This window comes from Caenorhabditis elegans, chromosome II (genome assembly GCF_000002985.6).
Source record: "Caenorhabditis elegans chromosome II".
Taxonomy (NCBI): Eukaryota; Metazoa; Nematoda; class Chromadorea; order Rhabditida; family Rhabditidae; genus Caenorhabditis; species Caenorhabditis elegans.
In genome coordinates this window covers 9,058,537-9,075,189 of record NC_003280.10, presented here as the reverse complement: position 1 = coordinate 9,075,189, position 16,653 = coordinate 9,058,537, and the positions used below count along the sequence as shown (strand labels likewise).

The 16,653-nt window shown below is 36.8% G+C and overlaps 2 protein-coding genes and 9 non-coding genes across 22 annotated transcripts; 6 read left to right on the top strand and 5 right to left on the bottom strand.

The window, feature by feature from the left end:
* Positions 1-2,172: 2,172 nt before the first annotated feature.
* On the top strand, positions 2,173-2,242 carry T24B8.17. Its single transcript, NR_051510.1, has one exon. It is a non-coding gene; the product is annotated as an Unclassified non-coding RNA T24B8.17 (non-coding RNA).
* A 387-nt stretch (positions 2,243-2,629) lies between these two features.
* Positions 2,630-2,712, top strand: T24B8.23. The gene has a single exon (NR_101731.1). It is a non-coding gene; the product is annotated as an Unclassified non-coding RNA T24B8.23 (non-coding RNA).
* A 1,174-nt stretch (positions 2,713-3,886) lies between these two features.
* T24B8.16 lies at positions 3,887-4,036 on the bottom strand. The gene has a single exon (NR_051509.1). It is a non-coding gene; the product is annotated as an Unclassified non-coding RNA T24B8.16 (non-coding RNA).
* A 313-nt stretch (positions 4,037-4,349) lies between these two features.
* T24B8.4 lies at positions 4,350-11,023 on the top strand (the record flags this gene model as incomplete). 10 transcript variants are annotated; one of them, NM_001420591.1, is made up of 11 exons in its annotated part: positions 4,350-4,376; positions 4,911-5,473; positions 5,577-5,651; positions 5,697-5,920; positions 6,091-6,276; positions 6,325-6,488; positions 7,530-7,777; positions 7,978-8,143; positions 8,565-8,723; positions 9,785-10,006; positions 10,916-11,023. In NM_001420591.1, the coding sequence occupies 11 exons, from the start codon at positions 4,350-4,352 to the stop codon at positions 11,021-11,023; spliced, it is 2,142 nt and encodes a 713-aa protein (NP_001407517.1). The 10 variants fall into 10 exon arrangements, with proteins under 10 accessions (NP_001407517.1, NP_001254197.1, NP_001407518.1 ...); NM_001267268.5 differs by having other exon boundaries at positions 8,565-9,134; NM_001420590.1 differs by lacking the exon at positions 8,565-8,723.
* T24B8.18 lies at positions 4,673-4,754 on the bottom strand. The gene has a single exon (NR_051508.1). It is a non-coding gene; the product is annotated as an Unclassified non-coding RNA T24B8.18 (non-coding RNA).
* On the top strand, positions 4,677-4,763 carry T24B8.20. Its single transcript, NR_051507.1, has one exon. It is a non-coding gene; the product is annotated as an Unclassified non-coding RNA T24B8.20 (non-coding RNA).
* A 2,038-nt stretch (positions 11,024-13,061) lies between the features above and the next one.
* T24B8.21 lies at positions 13,062-13,208 on the bottom strand. Its single transcript, NR_051506.1, has one exon. It is a non-coding gene; the product is annotated as an Unclassified non-coding RNA T24B8.21 (non-coding RNA).
* Positions 13,209-13,356: 148 nt separating this feature from the next.
* Positions 13,357-13,578, bottom strand: T24B8.10. Its single transcript, NR_051505.1, has one exon. It is a non-coding gene; the product is annotated as an Unclassified non-coding RNA T24B8.10 (non-coding RNA).
* A 474-nt stretch (positions 13,579-14,052) lies between these two features.
* On the top strand, positions 14,053-15,805 carry T24B8.3 (Prothymosin alpha; the record flags this gene model as incomplete). 3 transcript variants are annotated; one of them, NM_001381552.4, is made up of 3 exons in its annotated part: positions 14,053-14,198; positions 14,308-14,335; positions 15,093-15,805. In NM_001381552.4, the coding sequence occupies 3 exons, from the start codon at positions 14,088-14,090 to the stop codon at positions 15,269-15,271; spliced, it is 318 nt and encodes a 105-aa protein (NP_001366757.1). The 3 variants fall into 3 exon arrangements, with proteins under 3 accessions (NP_001366757.1, NP_001367077.1, NP_001367273.1); NM_001381551.2 differs by having other exon boundaries at positions 14,088-14,198; positions 15,096-15,801; NM_001381553.1 differs by lacking the exons at positions 14,053-14,198; positions 14,308-14,335 and having other exon boundaries at positions 15,096-15,155.
* On the bottom strand, positions 14,378-14,459 carry T24B8.22. Its single transcript, NR_101730.1, has one exon. It is a non-coding gene; the product is annotated as an Unclassified non-coding RNA T24B8.22 (non-coding RNA).
* Positions 15,130-15,150, top strand: 21ur-14806. Its single transcript, NR_051504.1, has one exon.
* Positions 15,806-16,653: the final 848 nt, after the last annotated feature.

Here is a 16,653-nt window from a genome sequence, read left to right as displayed (position 1 = left end):
CCTCCCCCGTCCTTAGTCTTCTACATCTCTTCAACCTGCTTCTCTCTATTTCTACAAGGACATCACCGTCTTCCAAAGACAGTGTTGAAGCCAATTTCACAATGTTCTTTAATAATAAGAGAGAGACAGGAAGGAAGTGAGGCAAATATGCAAGCGCGCATATACTCTGTTGAGAATAAGAGGATGAAAGCACTGTATTCTGCCATTCAAATTATATAGAGATGATGTCTTGGGGAGAAGCAAAGTGAGGGTCGGAACTGCCGATTTTGTGTACTTTTCCGGACACTCCTGTTTAAATTACGGACTGTAGACATTCTGGAACGAGAATTTTACGATTTAGGATTTTCTTTTCAACTCTTTCAACTAGAATCGTATACAAAAGTCTTTGTTGTTGGATCATGACCAACGATTTAGATTTTACGGTCATTTTGTTTTACCTTCTAATAAATAAGCTAAGAAGGTTTCCGTTTGCACACAGTTGGGATAGGTCTAGATCCAAGACAATTTCAGAAATTTTTTCTCAATTTTCTTCCAGTTGCAACTTTTCATGTTTCATAAGCCGTTCGTAATGCGCCCAGATGGTGCAACAAGTAGGAAACATTCAAACAACTCGAACTACCAGTAAAAAAAAAGAAAAATGGAAGCGATTTTGATGACTGACTTGTCTAGTTTTGCGGTAAGGGGGTGGAGGGTCTCAATTCGTCAGGCAAACACAGTACAGGAGTACATGTTTGCCATTTAAACACCGCCCTCTGGAAGAGAGTACCCCCACTTGGGGGTGAAGAAAGACCTTCTCGAATAATAAGGATAGAATACGAACACTTAATTTAAATTACTCTACTCTTTCTCTTAAGGTTGTGGTGGAATTTGGTGTGCTTGACACTTCGAAATTTTTTCTTTCGAGTTTTCTATCAGATTTATTGGTTCAGCTGTTTCAGCTTTCATCTCGAATTTCTCTGAACTTAAGATTTTCACTTCCTTAGCATCTTCTCATTTTGCTTCATCTATGACTTCTTTTTTTCAGAATCCATTCCAATTTCTTTCCTAGAATTTCTATTATTTTATTGTTTCTGTGTTTTGTATTCTTCTGTGAAAGTATTGTGTTAATACAATACATTTACGGCTTCCTTTTCTGATTAATTTTTCTTTGTATGTATATGTCTTTATTTCCATCATTTTTTTTGGACAATGGTGAATTTTGATTCACCCCTAGTTTTAATATTGTAGCTGAAAAATTTATGTTAAAAGATAATAAATTTTACGGCGTTTTGAAGTTTAACTGAAATTCGCAGTTTACCGAAACTTACAGTTTATTAAAAATCTTACAGGGGCGTTGGCAGCAAACAATATTTTTGGAAAACTGGTGAAATTTCCATTTTGAAATTGCTAAATTTTGAACGGCATTGTCGCCCATCTTTTTCTTATCTTTTGTTTTTTTTTCTAGAAACTCTCATATTTGAAAAATATCAAACAACTATTTCAATATTTTTCTAGAAAATCGTTTCATTATCATATTTTAACCCCAAACTCCTACCCCACCAACTCTTGAAATACCCACTACGTGCGTTCCTACCCAAGTTAACTCTATTTACTCGAAAACTGATTTAGTTGTATCTGAATCGGTGCCCTGTCATCAAGAATCTAGATTCTTCTCCGCTTGTGTGTATGGTTCAGGGCATGGATCTACCAGTTCACGGGCGGCACAAACATACACGAACAGCCGATAGTCACAATGTCAACAGATGAGTGGGAGGAAAAGATGGGGTTATCAGATAGAATATGAACAGTGTTAATTCCTGATGTCCTGTGATTTTGAACTTGTGCCAGCTGGCAAGGGCTAATCAATACTTAAGAGTGTTTCTGTTTGAAGCTATAGTAATTAGAATGAATTGTAAAGTTTGGTATATTTTCACAAATATTCGTTAAATCATACTATAGACTGAACAAACCATTAAAAATATTTTAAACTCAAACTCTACACTTGTGTTCCATCACCATTCTTTTTGTTCTTCTTGAGATTTTCAAGATTTACAACCCTTTCGAAGAATCCCAAATTGATTCCACCCATTCCGTTCTATTTATCTAGGTCTTCTCCTCCTTCTTCTCACACATTCCTTGTTCTATGTCTCAACTAAAAAAACATGAAGCAGTAGAAGTTAAGAGGAGGGGGCGAAAGCCAATCTATAAATCAGCGGTATATCACTTTCACTCAAACTGCCACCCGTTGCTTACCAATTATCAAGCCCCTTCTTCCATCTCAACCGTCCCGTTTTCATTAGACACCTCCTTTCCGAAAATTGGCGAAGATGACTGCTTATGACCAAATCGATCATAGTTATAAATTCCCTTTTCATTTGTGACCTATAACCATTCCCCTTTCCGGTCTACGATTCTCGAGCTTCTTCGTTCTTCTGTCTACTGCTTTTCCGTCGCTTCTTGAAATATTTTCTCAATTCACTTTACACTATCCCGTAGTTTTTTGTTCATCTTCTCTTTCTCTCAATCTATATTTTTCAACTGATCCATTGGATCTTTCTCTCTCAGCGCCATGAGTGTCTATGAGTGCTCACAAGAGAGCAACAAGATGAAAAAGAAAAAGCTCGTACCGGAGGGGGGCTCCCGTGAGTAAATCTAACGGACGATCGAGAGTAGGAGAAAAGAAAGGCGCATCACTTTTGATATCATATCCTCTTTTTATGATCCTAATTTTTTGATTGCGTCTGTAAATTTGAATTTGAATCAGGATTGAAAACAAAAACATAGATCAAAGTTGAATTGGCTACAACCTGTAATTATATTTAAAAAAATATTTTATAAGTTGCTTAGCTTTTAATTTTAAGTTAAATTTCGGTATTTGCTGAAAATAAAGTAATAGATATGTCTTTATTTAAAAACGGAGATTTTTTCTACAAAAAAAAACGACATTGCAAATTCTGCATTATAAGGGTCTAAACTTTAAAAAACTTTAAATATTACTACTTTCAAAACTGAAAAGTAACCTCGTGTAAACTCTAAACTTTTGATTTCTTTTTTACCAATTCCATGATGTACTCTTTTTTCAATTCATTGTCCAAAATCCTGCTTGCATGTGTTTACACTTTTATCCTAATTTCAACTCTCACCTCCTTCCGAAGGAACTAAAGTAAACATTCAATAAAATACAACACCTTTTTCGAACAAATACCATGCGTACGTAACGTTTATGAAAAGACCCCCCGACACCACTCAAATTGAGTCACTTGAAACTTTGAGGTGAATGCGAGACACTCCCGTGGCAAATTGGTGAAGGAGAGAAGGAGAAGCTTACTGTTCGCTGCCCTTCAAACTTTCAATATTTTTAATGAATTTCGATATAAAATTTTAACTTTTCACTTTCTAAAACAATACCAAATAGTAAGGTTCTGAATTTTTTGAAAATATTTATGCAACTGACTTATTTTAATTTTGTTGTAGGAACAGTATAAATCCTGTCACAATTTTTTGTTTCATTCTGCAATCCGACCTGACCTAGAAAAATAACTTTTTCTTCTTTGTTCTGATTTGATATAAGATAAAGATAATACACAGGAACGTCTAGTGGTTTTTTATGTGTATTCCACTTCCTTCCAGAATGCCTTCTCTATCAAACAATCAACGTCCTCTCTCACATTCTCCAGCTTCATCTTTATATCACAGAAATTCCAATGAAAATGCGCAACTCGTTTGTTTCATTCTTCTTCCTTTTTCTTTTTCCTCGCTTTATCTAGTAGTTTTTGTGTGCGTTGATCATTATGATAGTCTAAAGTGTACGCCTTAAAGTTTGTGTATGTTACACCATCAGCTTTGATTCATTATCAGTGGGCGAACAGACGAAGGTCGTTTTTACCTCAGTGAGGGGAGGAAGGGAGATATTTGAAAAATGAAGTGATACAATATTTTCCATTTGATGTTTGAAACATAAAATCAAATTTTGAAAATCCAAAAAATATTCGAAACCGAATGCCACATTTGCAAAATTGGAAAACTTTTAGTTTCTCAGTTCTCATTAATACTGGGGTTTTTTCTAGACCACAGAAAACATCAAATATTTGTGAAACTTCTGGATTTTATGTTTTTTATCTTATAACTTTAGCTTTCGATCCAATTAGCCGAGCTCATGATCAGTGAGTTTTCCGTTGTAACATTCGCTCTTTCTTTTCTTTCTCTTTATTTCTTTGTTTCTATAATTTCTACTTGAAAAATGCTGTCTTTTTGAATAAAAATACATTTGTCATGTTTTCGATCATATAATCTTCCCTTTTGCCAGGAGCTTCGATCGATTGGCCAAGGTTTGGGAGCCGGCCAGAGCCAACGAATCGAATCAGTGAATCATGTTTTCAGGACACCCCATTCTTGATGTAAGTTAATATAGTTAATCTGAAAAATACTATTGAAATTCTGGGAAAACTGCAATAAAATAGTAAAAATGTTCACTTTTTAAGTAATCGTAGAATCCTCATAATCAGTATTTTTTGTACCGGATATCTTTTAGAAAATCATGATGTCCACAACAAAAAATTAAAATTTAAAAGATTTTTGATTTTTTTAACAAGTATTTGTTTTCAGAACAAATTTGAAGTTATGAGCTTAAATAGAACTAAACAGTTTCATATACATACATATATTACGAAAATTGAGTTTAAAGATTTCAAATTGTCCAAACTTACGTGTTAGGCAACAGGCAGCATGCGGACTTACCTGTGTGTCTGCATTTCAATTACATAATTTTGTCTAAAAAAGTTTAAAAAATAATTTTTGAAAACACATATAATTTTTAAATAGGCTGCCTTTTGGAAAGGCAGGCATGCTTACACAGAAGAATTAGGTTGCAAAATCATAACTGTTTCACTCTTTTTACTTCAATTTTTATTACAAATGTTATAAAATTCCAGGAAATCAAGAAGGGGTTCAAACTTCGGCCAACCAAGACTGTCGACAAATCAAAGCCAGTGATCATTGCGGAAAATGAGGATGAAAGTGAGGTGTCAGTTACAAAACAAGCACCACCTTCCGGAATCCTACCACCAGGACAATCAATTCCAAAACCATCCTTCTTCATCCCACCTCCTGTTCCAAATGGTTTTATCCCACCACCACCAGGACCAGGAGGTATTCCACCTCCGCCTCCGATGTTTGCTGGAGGAATCCCTCCACCGCCACCAATGATGGGTGGGATTCCACCACCTCCTCCAATGTTCGGAGCTCCACCTCCACCGCCACCACCATCAGGTTTAGGTGTGGCTCCTCAACCACCACGACCTAAAACTCCAGTAAATCCTGCCCTCGCTAAATTAGGTGGAAAGAATCCAGGAACAGTGGATCGTGGGGAATTTTTGAAAGGAATTCAAGGTGGTTTCAAATTGAAGAAAACAACAACAAATGATAAATCTGGACTTTTTGTTGATGAAGAAATGAGAGAAAGGAGTGTCAAATTAATTGAGGCTGCACCTTCTTCGTAAGTAATTAAATGCTAACATTACTTTTTGAGTTTCAAATTATTTTAGAAAAAAGTTTAAAATGCAGTTCTTGTTCCTTAAAAATTATATGTATATTTCCAGGTATATAGCACCGGATCGTGGAAGAAGCCCTGCTCGCCCCCACTCGTCTCTCGGTTTTGATTCCCAAGATAACAGGTAAGACTTGCAAAATCGTCCATTAACACTGAAGTTTTCGTTCAGATTCCGAACTCCCGAACCTCGAGACGACTCTCCAGAACAGCTTCTAGGACAGCGGCGACCGATTGTAATGAGACAGAAAGGAGCTCCACCCCCACCACCTCCAGAGTTTGGTTTCGATTCAGACAAACAGAAAGTCACTTCTGAAGATATTGAAAAAGAAATTAAAAAGGGATCTGTCGCATCGAAAATGGCCGCTTTGATGGGAAATATGGGATATTCTGCTGGTGAGTTTTTTTTCTGAAAATGGAAAACTGTTTTTCCATATAAATTTCTCGCAAAATTTTTTTGTAAATTATTAAAATTTTAATTTTTAATAAAATGGGAATACTCCGGAAGAACTTTTAAAAAACAATTGGTTCAAAAAAAGCTATGGAAACCATATTTACAATTTCAGAAAAATGTGATCAAGTCGGAATGGGAACATTACCGAGAGCAACATTTAGAAGAAGTCCTTTAAGAAGTTCAATGATGTCATCATCTTCAGAAGTTAATAACAATTTTGACAATGATACGCTAAGACCGAAACCTGTATCAAAATGGCACGTCGACACAAATTATGGATTGAAATCTGCTTCAAGATGTACAAAAAGCACCTGTAAATTGAATTTTAAAAACCCTTTTTTTTCAGCAAATGTACCGATTGAAAAAGAAGAAAGAGCTTCATCAGTTATGAGAGACAGAAGTTCATCATGGCTTGATTTAACAAGGCCTGCACCAATCGAAAGAGCAAGAACACAATCTCCGATTCCATTATGTGAACGGTTAGAATTGGATGACATGGACTTTGATCAGGTACGATTTTGTGATATAAAATCGAAAAAAATGAAAAACATGTACTTGAGAACTGAATATTCAAACTATTTTTTCATGTTTCATAAAGATCTAAGCAAATTAAATATTTCTCCAAATGTAGCTCAACCAGAAAGAATTATTGAAATTTAAAAAATAAGGAAGTTACTCTATGGTAGCTTCAAAAAATGTTTGCTCACCCTAAGTATCCTAACTCGAAGCCACGTTTCTGAGACTTTGCCCGATCTCACTTCTTTTTAGCTGTAATTTGAGATTTACGTGCTGATTTTCCTAAATTTAGAAAACAATGTAAGAATTCAGTAAAAGTTTGAAAAACCCCGTACAAAAAACATTTGTTTTGCCAATTATAAAAAAAATGTTGTCGAACATTTTTGATTTCTCCCTTTTTAAAATGATACAATCGAGTTTGAACAATTCATACAAGTATGTGTTTTTTTTTTAAACTTTTATTGTATTTTTATATTGTATTTTTAATTAAGCAAAATCCGCACACAAATCTCAAATTAAAGAATGATTTTCTTACAGAATGGAGTAATTATTATTGTTTCAATAATTATTCTGATATTTATAACATTTTATTCCGTTCAAATCACTCTTTTTATGCTCGTTAAACTATTTCTGTGCTTGTAACCTTGAGCCACGCCCCTTCATTAATTGCGGGCGCGTCGAGACCCGCGGCTACGGTAAGGGGCGTGCCTTAAGGTTGCAAGCATAGAAATAGTTTGAAGAGCATGAAAAGAGTAAAACTCTGGATTTGAACGGAATAAAATGTTATAAATATCAGAATAATTATTGAAACAATAATAAATATACCATTTTGTGAGAAACGCACTTCATTCAAACCAAAAAGTATTTATAACATTGGATAATCTGGAAATATGTGATCATTAGTAAATTAGAAAGAGAAAAAAACAAGACAAATATATAAATTCTGCGCTTTGTTGCTGTTTGTTGAATTGAAAATTTCTGTGCTCACTCGAATTTTATATTCAATATTTTCAGTAATTTATTGAATATTTCCAGCTCGTTGATGAAGTTGTAGCTCAAGAAGCCGCCAAAGCAGCTCAAAAGAAAAAACCAACATTAAGAAAAAAGAAGCAATTACCTGAACCAATTAGTGTGACAACAGATTTTTGTACAACTGGAGCCAGAAGACCTTCAACAACTCCACAGATTCAAGAGACTCCACCAACACCTGCTCAGAAGAAAACATATGGTTATGCTCCAACTGCTGCCCCAACTAATAATTCAAGGGGAACTAATACTTGGAGGTAAGTCTTGAAACAATAAGATAATCTGAAAATTGCGAAGATTTCGAGAAAATTCGGTAAAAAAGAGAAACAAAACAATTTTAATCTCACTTTCTGTTTTTTTGCGAGGTACATAAACTCAGTTGACCCAGTTTCCTGTGTGTTTTTGTTCAATTTCCATTTTTCAAGATATACATCTAGCCTATTTTATTTTTTTGTAGATCGACCAGTCCATCAGCTGTTGAACCATCCGGAGGTATGTCTCCAATAAGTTCCTCAGTTTCATCTGCTTCTGCACCATCTCCATCATCACTTTCTGCTGGATCAGTGTCCCCAGATTCAACTCCAAAGAAGAGAATTGTTGGTTCTAATGCCAACTTTGAAAAGGTATTTTTTTAAGATTTATGACATTAAAAAGTGGAAAAAATCAAAAAACGAGTTTAAATATTATTTAGTTTGATCTAGATTTTTTTCCTGTTAGCACTCGTGCGGATTTTTAATAAACGTATTTTTTAATAGTCTTACACCACATTTCTCTTAACGTTTTTGCATTTATTAAGGGGATGTAAGACTATTACGATTAAAAAATGTGGTAGCCAAATTGTTCTAAAGACATATAATATCCAAATCTAAACTATAAAAAAATAAGTATAGTACAAGTTTTATTTGTATGCTACATTTTCCCTGTAGTTTATGCCTTGGAATAGCATTATTTTAGGAAAAATTCCAACTAACCGTACATTCAGTTATTTTCTGTAAATCCATATTTTCCTTTTTGTCCTATTAATTCTCAAACTTTCCCATTTAGGCAAAAGAAAAGTGGGGAGCTGCTCCAAAAGCCGACGACTCACCACCAACAACTCGTGGATATTTGATGCGTGAAAGCAAGACACCAACACGAGAGGAAACCACTCCAGTAAGAGAAAAGACACCAGTGAAAACAATTGAGGAGCCAAAAAGCAAAAAGGTGACTGCATCTTCTGCACTGAACAAAAACAAGGAAAAAGAGAAGAGTCCACCGTGCTTCGCTGTAACCGCTGCTGAGGCAAAGGGCGCAGCAGCGGTTGCCAAGTCGAAGAGTCGAAAGAAGTCACTGAAGAATACTCCATCTGTTCCCACTTCAACCATCACAACCACTTCCACAACCACTAACAAACCTACTAGCACTTCCACCAAACAGACCACCTCATCCTCATCCACTGAGCACTCCCCATCACCCATGGCTACATCCTCTCAAAAAAGGGATAGTATCAGTAATACTGATGTTAAGAAGAAGACACCATATGGTCAACCAATGTCAGGAACAGTCGCTGATCGAGCAAATAAGTTCCGTCAACAGTTGCAAGCTGATAATGAAAAAGGAAAGAAACCATGGCAGGTAGGTAGTAATATGAATTGAAGAGAGAAGAGCTGGGTTTTCCGTTGAACTGGTTTTTAGACCTGAAAATAGTTTATACTTATTTATAATTTAAAAAACCAAGATTTACCTGAAAAAAATAGATCAGTAGAGAACAATGTCATTTAAACAAATACAACATGGCATCACTATCTAATATGATATTACCACGTCATCAAAGCTCTTCTCTCTTCAGCTAACTCCCCCTAAAATCCACTTGATGATCCATAATATGATGGTACTGGTTTGTCAACGACAAGCGAGTGAGCTTCAACACCTTTCCTCACCACACTTCACCTCAAGCTTTATGTTCATTGTTTTTAGAAGGGAACCACTAAGAACTACTGATCCCATTCACTCATCGTCAACACTAGCCCTCCCTCTGGGAAAAGGTATTTAGAATGCGGGTGGCGGTTGCTCTGCTTCTAATATTCTCCAATATCTATGTCCTAACACATGCACCTGTCCAAAATGTCCTTTTCTGTGTGTGATTTATTGGGTCTCTAATGATGAATGGATTTTATTGGGAATAATAATAACAATCAATCAGATAAATAAATCCAACATTGAAAATTGAAACAAAATCATTAAACTTTCGGTGTGCCTTTCTTTTCCCTAACGTATGTCTTCAGCATCCCTTCATGTCTTCCAACGTGCCTCCATCTTCCCTTTCTGCTCGTGAGCAGCTCTTCTCCTCCTCTTCGTTGCCACGTCATCATCGTAACTCTTCAAACCAAAACGTCATCAACGTTCCAATAAGTGCTCCGTGGTATTCACGGGACCCTATCGTCAACCCAGAACCGCCAAGTGTTGGGTCCCGTCGGCCATCCAAACAGTCAACCAATCCGTATCGGGTATCAATTTATTTGTCTTACATTCTCTCCCCCTCTGTCATTTCTTCCTTTGTCGGCAAAAAAGTTGACTGTGTGGGAAGATATAGGAGTGGCATGCGTTCATGCAGTTATTTACGGTTTCATCGCATGTTCTGATGTGTAGTTATTTGAGAAAACTTGGAAAATTGTGAAGTTGGAGTTAAAACAATTAAGTAATACATGAAATGTAATCAGTCTAGTCAGTAAAAAACAAATAAATTTGCCTAACCATTAGTAACAGGCTCCGCCCTTATCTTGGCTCTTCTGCTTTTTTGCATAGAATTTTATTGTTCTTACCAGTAATTTTTGCAATTTCTTTTTAAATTCTATACAATATGCTGGAGATAAAATCTTCACGTTTGAAGTGGCAAATACAGTTTCAAGTTAATTTAGATAGTAATACATTTTTAACACAGCTCAGAAAAAATTCAACTAGTTTCATCTCCTTGCTGAATTTCGGTACGAAGGCATATTATCATTTGCCACATTTTTTCGGTTGTGATCTGTAGATAAACATCCAAGATGTCGTGTAGATAAGATCTCATGGCACGTTGCCAAAAACTTGTGACATTTTTTCAAACTTGATTGATGTGGGCAAACCTTCTACGCGGTCATGGTAAAATGCCTACCTACGTACCTGCAAGACATGCTTGGTTTGTTCTAGTCTGAGCTGTAAAAGATTATTGCTCGGACCGATTTTTAATGTTTTTAGGGTTACCTTTGAGGCATATTGTGCCTTTTTACTGACTCTATGAAAGACTAGTATATTTAAAAATTTATACAATCTAAGTACACATCAATTTTTACAACATGCATGTATGATCCAACTCCATAAATTTCCAGATTTCTCTTGTTTCTGAGACTTTTCATTTTTAAATCTTAATATTTCAGATCTCGTTTGACGAATTCACAGTGCCCCATCCTTCACAAATGCGTGATAATATTCGCTTCAACATCGACTTATCCCACGACTTACCGCTCTCCATTTCTCGCCGCTAACCATCTTTCCAGTTCAATTTCTGCATAGTTCCATTTTTTTTATGATATTCATTTTTTCTAAACTTCTCTGTTTGTAAATAAGCTCGGGTGTCCCTCCCCCCCCCCCCCCCAACTCTTTTATTTTCAAAATACTCCATTATTCGGAGTACTTTTGCCGCCGCCCATCTTTCGGTGCAGGACCACCGAAATTCGCCCACCACTTCGTGATTTGCTTTCGGTGCTTTATCAATTTCTTTCTCGTGCCTTCTTCCTTTTTATGTATTTTCCGATATTTTCAGTCGAATGCTTTCATTACATCATTTCTCAGAAATCCCCTCTTCTCTCTCCCACAAACCCTTACCTAGTCGCATCGTTTCATGTTTAAAATTTATATATTTTTTATGTATTTTTTTTTTCTGAAAAACTAAACCATACTATTTAGTTCTTATTCGTCTTCTTTTTTATGTCGTTTCTTTTTTCGACAATTTCTCGTCTTCTCATAAAGAATTACGTACAGTAATCCGTCATCAAACAAGCATCTGGTGCTCTAAAGAGCACAACAGTTGGTGAGCAAATACGTCACTATTGTTGGGTGAATTGGTGTGTATGTGTGGTAATGGTTGGCGAGGGTGAGACTTTTTTTATTAGCAGGTGTATGACGAATGAGTTGCGATACAGATCGACAGTGACGTCACATCAATTGGGATTACGCGGTAGGACAAAGTGAAGAGCGAATATTTCTTGGCGTTGAGAACAAAGAATTGGTGTATCTAGTGTGATGTCGCTGAAAATTGGCACAAAGCCAAAAAATAGTTTGTTGGAAAATTGGAAAGTGAACTCTTAAAAACTCTTGGAATTACTAAATTTAATTTCCAACTGCTCACACCTTCACACATAAAGAATAATTGGAAACACGGACAAAATGATTACCAAACTGTGAAAATTTCTATCTTGGCAGTTCACTCTGAAAATTTCAAGCATGTACAAAGTGCCTATTTATATGCCTGCACAGCATATGTAGTCTACCTGCTTGTCAACCGAGTTTTGTCATACTCATCACGATAAAGTTATCGTATGACAACTTTTAGGCATTCAAGTTAGCATTTTCGTGCATGTACATTATCAAACGTTTTTCGCAAAAATTGATGTAAAATCTGATACAACAACAAGAATTCTTAGGCTTTTTAAAAAACAAGTCCTAAAATCTGGCTATTTTTCCAAATAATTTAAGATAGTATTTTTCAAGTTATGGACGGTTTTTTTTCCAAATTTACATATATTTCCCTAATTAAGTAAGTCTCTTTTCTAGAAGATAAGGTGAAGTATTTCAAAAGTTTATTTTTGAATTTATTTTTAATCATTACTTATATAACTTTCGGTGTAACTGTTATCTTCTTTTGGAGCCTCAAAAAATTGTCAGCAATATTGCGAAATTTCTTTAAATTTTCGGAACTCCTTGTCTGAAGCCTATTTTTAGCCTTTCGCATACACAGAGGAGCTTCTCTATTTTTCTGTGCATTATGGTCAGTGAAATGGCTTGTGTATCGATCACAATTTCGTGTCGTCTTCAAATCGAATGGATCGAACTGAGAACAGGCCAAAACAACACAACAACGCACTGGACAGGCCAGCCAGCAAAACCAACGAACAGTCGCACTTTTTGGCACGCAGCCAATGTTTAAACGAGTGCGCATCGGCCTTGGGTCACTGGGAGACTCCGCCCATCGTCTTCAATGATTCCAGCTATGGTTGATCTAGATCGCAATTTCTTTTTTCTTTATTTCTAGTAATATGATATTTGGCAGTTAGCTCACTACAATGCGTCTTCTTCTTCTTTTTCTTTTTCTCGTTTTTCCTCGTCCTTTTCCTTTCGAAATTTCACTCTTGAATCGTCATCATTTCATTGACACAAACACATACTACCAGATTCACTGAACGTGCAATTTTCGACGCCTGCGCAATCCTACAGCAGCACATCTTTCTATTCATAATTCACCTCATCCTTGTCTTCCGATTTTCCTCTTCTTCTCCTTCTACATACTTCGCTTCAGGCATTGAGCGCTCACATCTCTCTGGTGAGCGATTTTGAAAGTCACTCACTAACTCGCTCACTAACAAATACACACTCACACACAACACAAGCAGGCTGTGGCCTGGTCGTCTTCTTTGCCGCCCCGAGTAACAGCAGTTGTGTGAGTGTGAGTGTGTGTTGGGTGGGCCAGAGTTTTTCTCTGCTCTCTTGGCACTGTGCCAAGTTTTCATTTTTTCTGATTTTCAGTTTTATTACGGATCCCAAAATCTACGGAATCGGTTTGTTTACGTTAATTACCTATAGAGAGCGCATTTGAATCCTTCTCTGACCATCAGGTACGGTAAACGTCGCTTTTTTCGAGAAATAGCGTGTTAGACGAAGAGACTTAGAGCAAAGAGGCGGCCGCCGGGTGGGCAGGCACGCAGAGTAATCGCCGACCACACTGAGACCCCGCCTCCACGCGCGCCGAAATGGGGAGCTCGGCAACCCCTCCTCGCTTAGTTCTACACCAAGCAGTGGAGAAGAGGACCTTAGTTTTCATATTTTCATTCAATCTCTTGATCTTTCATTTTTATTTGATGTTTCCACTGTAAACTGGTAAGATCATCTAGATTTCCTCTTTCATTCTATCTAACTTGTTCAGTTGTGTTGCCTCTCTAAAGTGTCTAGATTCTCTAACCATCCTGTGGTCAACAATAGGTCACAAGGCATTTCTAGAAGATCTACTATCTCAAAGCTTATCAGTTATAAGCTCTAGCAAACTTATCACAAACAACTGGTAGTTCTCTACCGTAGTCCTTCTATTTGAATTTAGCGGGTCAAGTCCTGACACTCTCTCTATCTCTCACCTTCTTGGCATGCAGCCAAGTCAACATGATGCACTCCGTCCACTGTTTTCTTTCGTTTTTTATTTTCATTGTAATCCATCATTGTCTAAATCTAAATCAACTTGGTTTTTCTTCTTTTTCATAATTTACCTACTTACTCATATGTCAATTCTAATTTCTTTCAATTTCAGTTTTTTCAACCTCAACCACCATCCACCACATCATCATGTCTGCCGTTGAAGAGAGACAAACAGAGAAGAGAGCCCTTGATAAGGGAGATGAGAACGACGACGTCGTGCCAACCAAGGAGGCCAGAATCGAGAATGGAAAGACCGAGGTTAGTCGAAAGATCGGTGAAAGATCGCTGGCGTCGTGCCAAGTCTATACAACACTGACGCATTGTCAGTTGTCCTTGAAATCTGAATTTTCATTTGATGTTTTTGCAGGAGGAGCCAGCTGAAAAGGTCACCAAAGGTCAGAATCAGTTCTTTTGGATTGAAATATGATGAAAGTCGGATTGAGCAGACTCATCCGTCAATTCCATCCCAATTCCACTCTTTTCTCATCCTTCGATAGTGTGTGTTAGTGGACGCGTGTATGTGTTTGACGGTGATGGTGGAGGTGCTGCTGCTGCGAGGCCGTCAACCGACGACCGACCTCGGCCGAGATAGCGTTCGTGAGACATTCGGAGCGACGACGAGGCGAGGAGTCCAGCGCACGCATCGCCTCGACCGCGTCGCACCAAGATAACAGCCGTGCTTGGTTGACTGGCTTGCCTGGTTGTTGTGTGTGTGTGTCTCCGTGTGTGTATCGGTGAGCGAAATTGAGTGTATTTGTGCGTGCGTCGTTTCGAATGCAAGAGAGGCCGATCTGTGAAGAAGAGAGCGATGTGTGTGTGGAAGGAAGGAGGTTGCTGGCTGGCTGCTGCTGACTCGCAAATTTGTATGGGCTGTGCGTTTTGTGAGAGTGGTGGCTGCGACATCGTCGTCGTCGTTTGCGAATGACGGCCTTTTTCTCGCAGCTGCGGATTGATTTGCGCTCTGTGATGTGAGAGGCAGGAATAAGAAAGGCAGAAGGTCCACAACAGAGACATTCAGAGCAACAAATAAGATTCAGAGAATGCATAGTTATAAAAATGATAATTAGAGACAGATTAGAGTTGTATAAAAATATGATTTTTTAAATTCTAAGTCGTATCTTTGAAATAAGTTACTGATGATTAATGTTTCAGAAGATGCTGAAGGAGAGGAGGAAGGAGATGATGAGGATGCTGATGATGAGGAAGACGAGGTAAATGATGAGGATTCGTCGGAAGGAGAAGGTGAAGGATCTGATGCTGGAGAAGGAGAAGAAGGATCTGGTGATGATGAGGATGGAGAGGAAGCTGAAGGAGGCGAGGAGAGCGATTAAGCAATACATCGAATACCTCTTCAACTATCAATCATTCAAAAAAATCTTTAAAATTCAAATCTCTAAAATATTATTTTGGGGATAGATCTCAATTCCTCAAGTTTGTCTCCTTATTTATCCAAACCTCCATTCTTTTTTTGGTCGAATTTGTTCGATGGGAACTAAAGTTCTAAACATCTGTCACAAAATCAATTACTCCCAAAAAACCTCTTCATTTTTCTTTTAATTGTTGAACATCCTATGTACCTGTTTCTTGAAAGAAATTGTTCGTTCTCCTTCCCGTTTTGGTGTCTGCCACCCTAATTTTTTAACTGTTTTTGAGCCTTCTTCCCTGATCCTCTCCATCTCTTTTTCATTTATCTTTCTCTATGATAGTTTTTGAAAAGAGTAGTCTGTGAAAAGGCCTTAAATTATTTTTTTTTCTTATTTTCTCATCCATTTTCTCACATTGTATTTTATTTTTAAATGCTGATTCGGTTGTACTACCTTTTCTTCATTACAAAAAAGTCAATAAAAATTTGAAGAAAAGTAAAAATGTCTACATCTAACATTACATTTATACAATTAAGTACTCAAAAAAAGGATTCAATTGCATTCGATGGTCCACAGGTGTTCTTATTAGTAAAGTCGCTACTATGGCAGTTACATAAAGCAAGCAGATGTTTTCTAGAGCATCTGTCCATTCATGTCTTCCGCAAGTAACCAATTCGGACATGCTACCTAGCAGATGGGCTCTTTCTTTCAAAAACAGTTAATCAGGATTTGGATTACCAAAATTTTTTATTAAAGGTGACCGTCACTTTTGGGGATATTTCATTGAAGATGAAGAAGCTTCAGCTGAGAAGTTATTAGAAACTATTTCTTTAGTTTGGTATTTTTGCAAATAAAAAGTGTTCAGTCCTCATAGTTTTGGAAGCTAATTTTCCAAAAATTTGGCAATTAAGCAAATCTTTGGTTGAACGTTACGAAAAATTAGAAAAATTGGCAATTTACCAAATCTTTGCTTTTCTTTTTAAAGGTGGGGTACAGAAATCTGGGAATTTTTTAAAATTTTTTCACATCGATATTCGGAATCAGGGGCAAATTTGGAGACAAATAAAAATATTTCACAGATTCCACCTTTAAGTTTTCAAAAATCTAATTTTTTTTGTGGTGTTTTATAATCATATTTGATGATTTTGGATTGTTTTAAGAGTATTAATGCAACTTCACCACTTGGGCTACATCACAATTAAGTTGATCCGATAGGAATTTTTTTAACCGAAAAAAATTGGTTCAGACGGTTCAGTGGTTTCGAATCCCAAAATCAGTTTCGGGATTGATTTTGCCAAAAGCTCGAAAACTGGAAAATATTTTGTAATTAATTGAGTTTTTAACTCCGT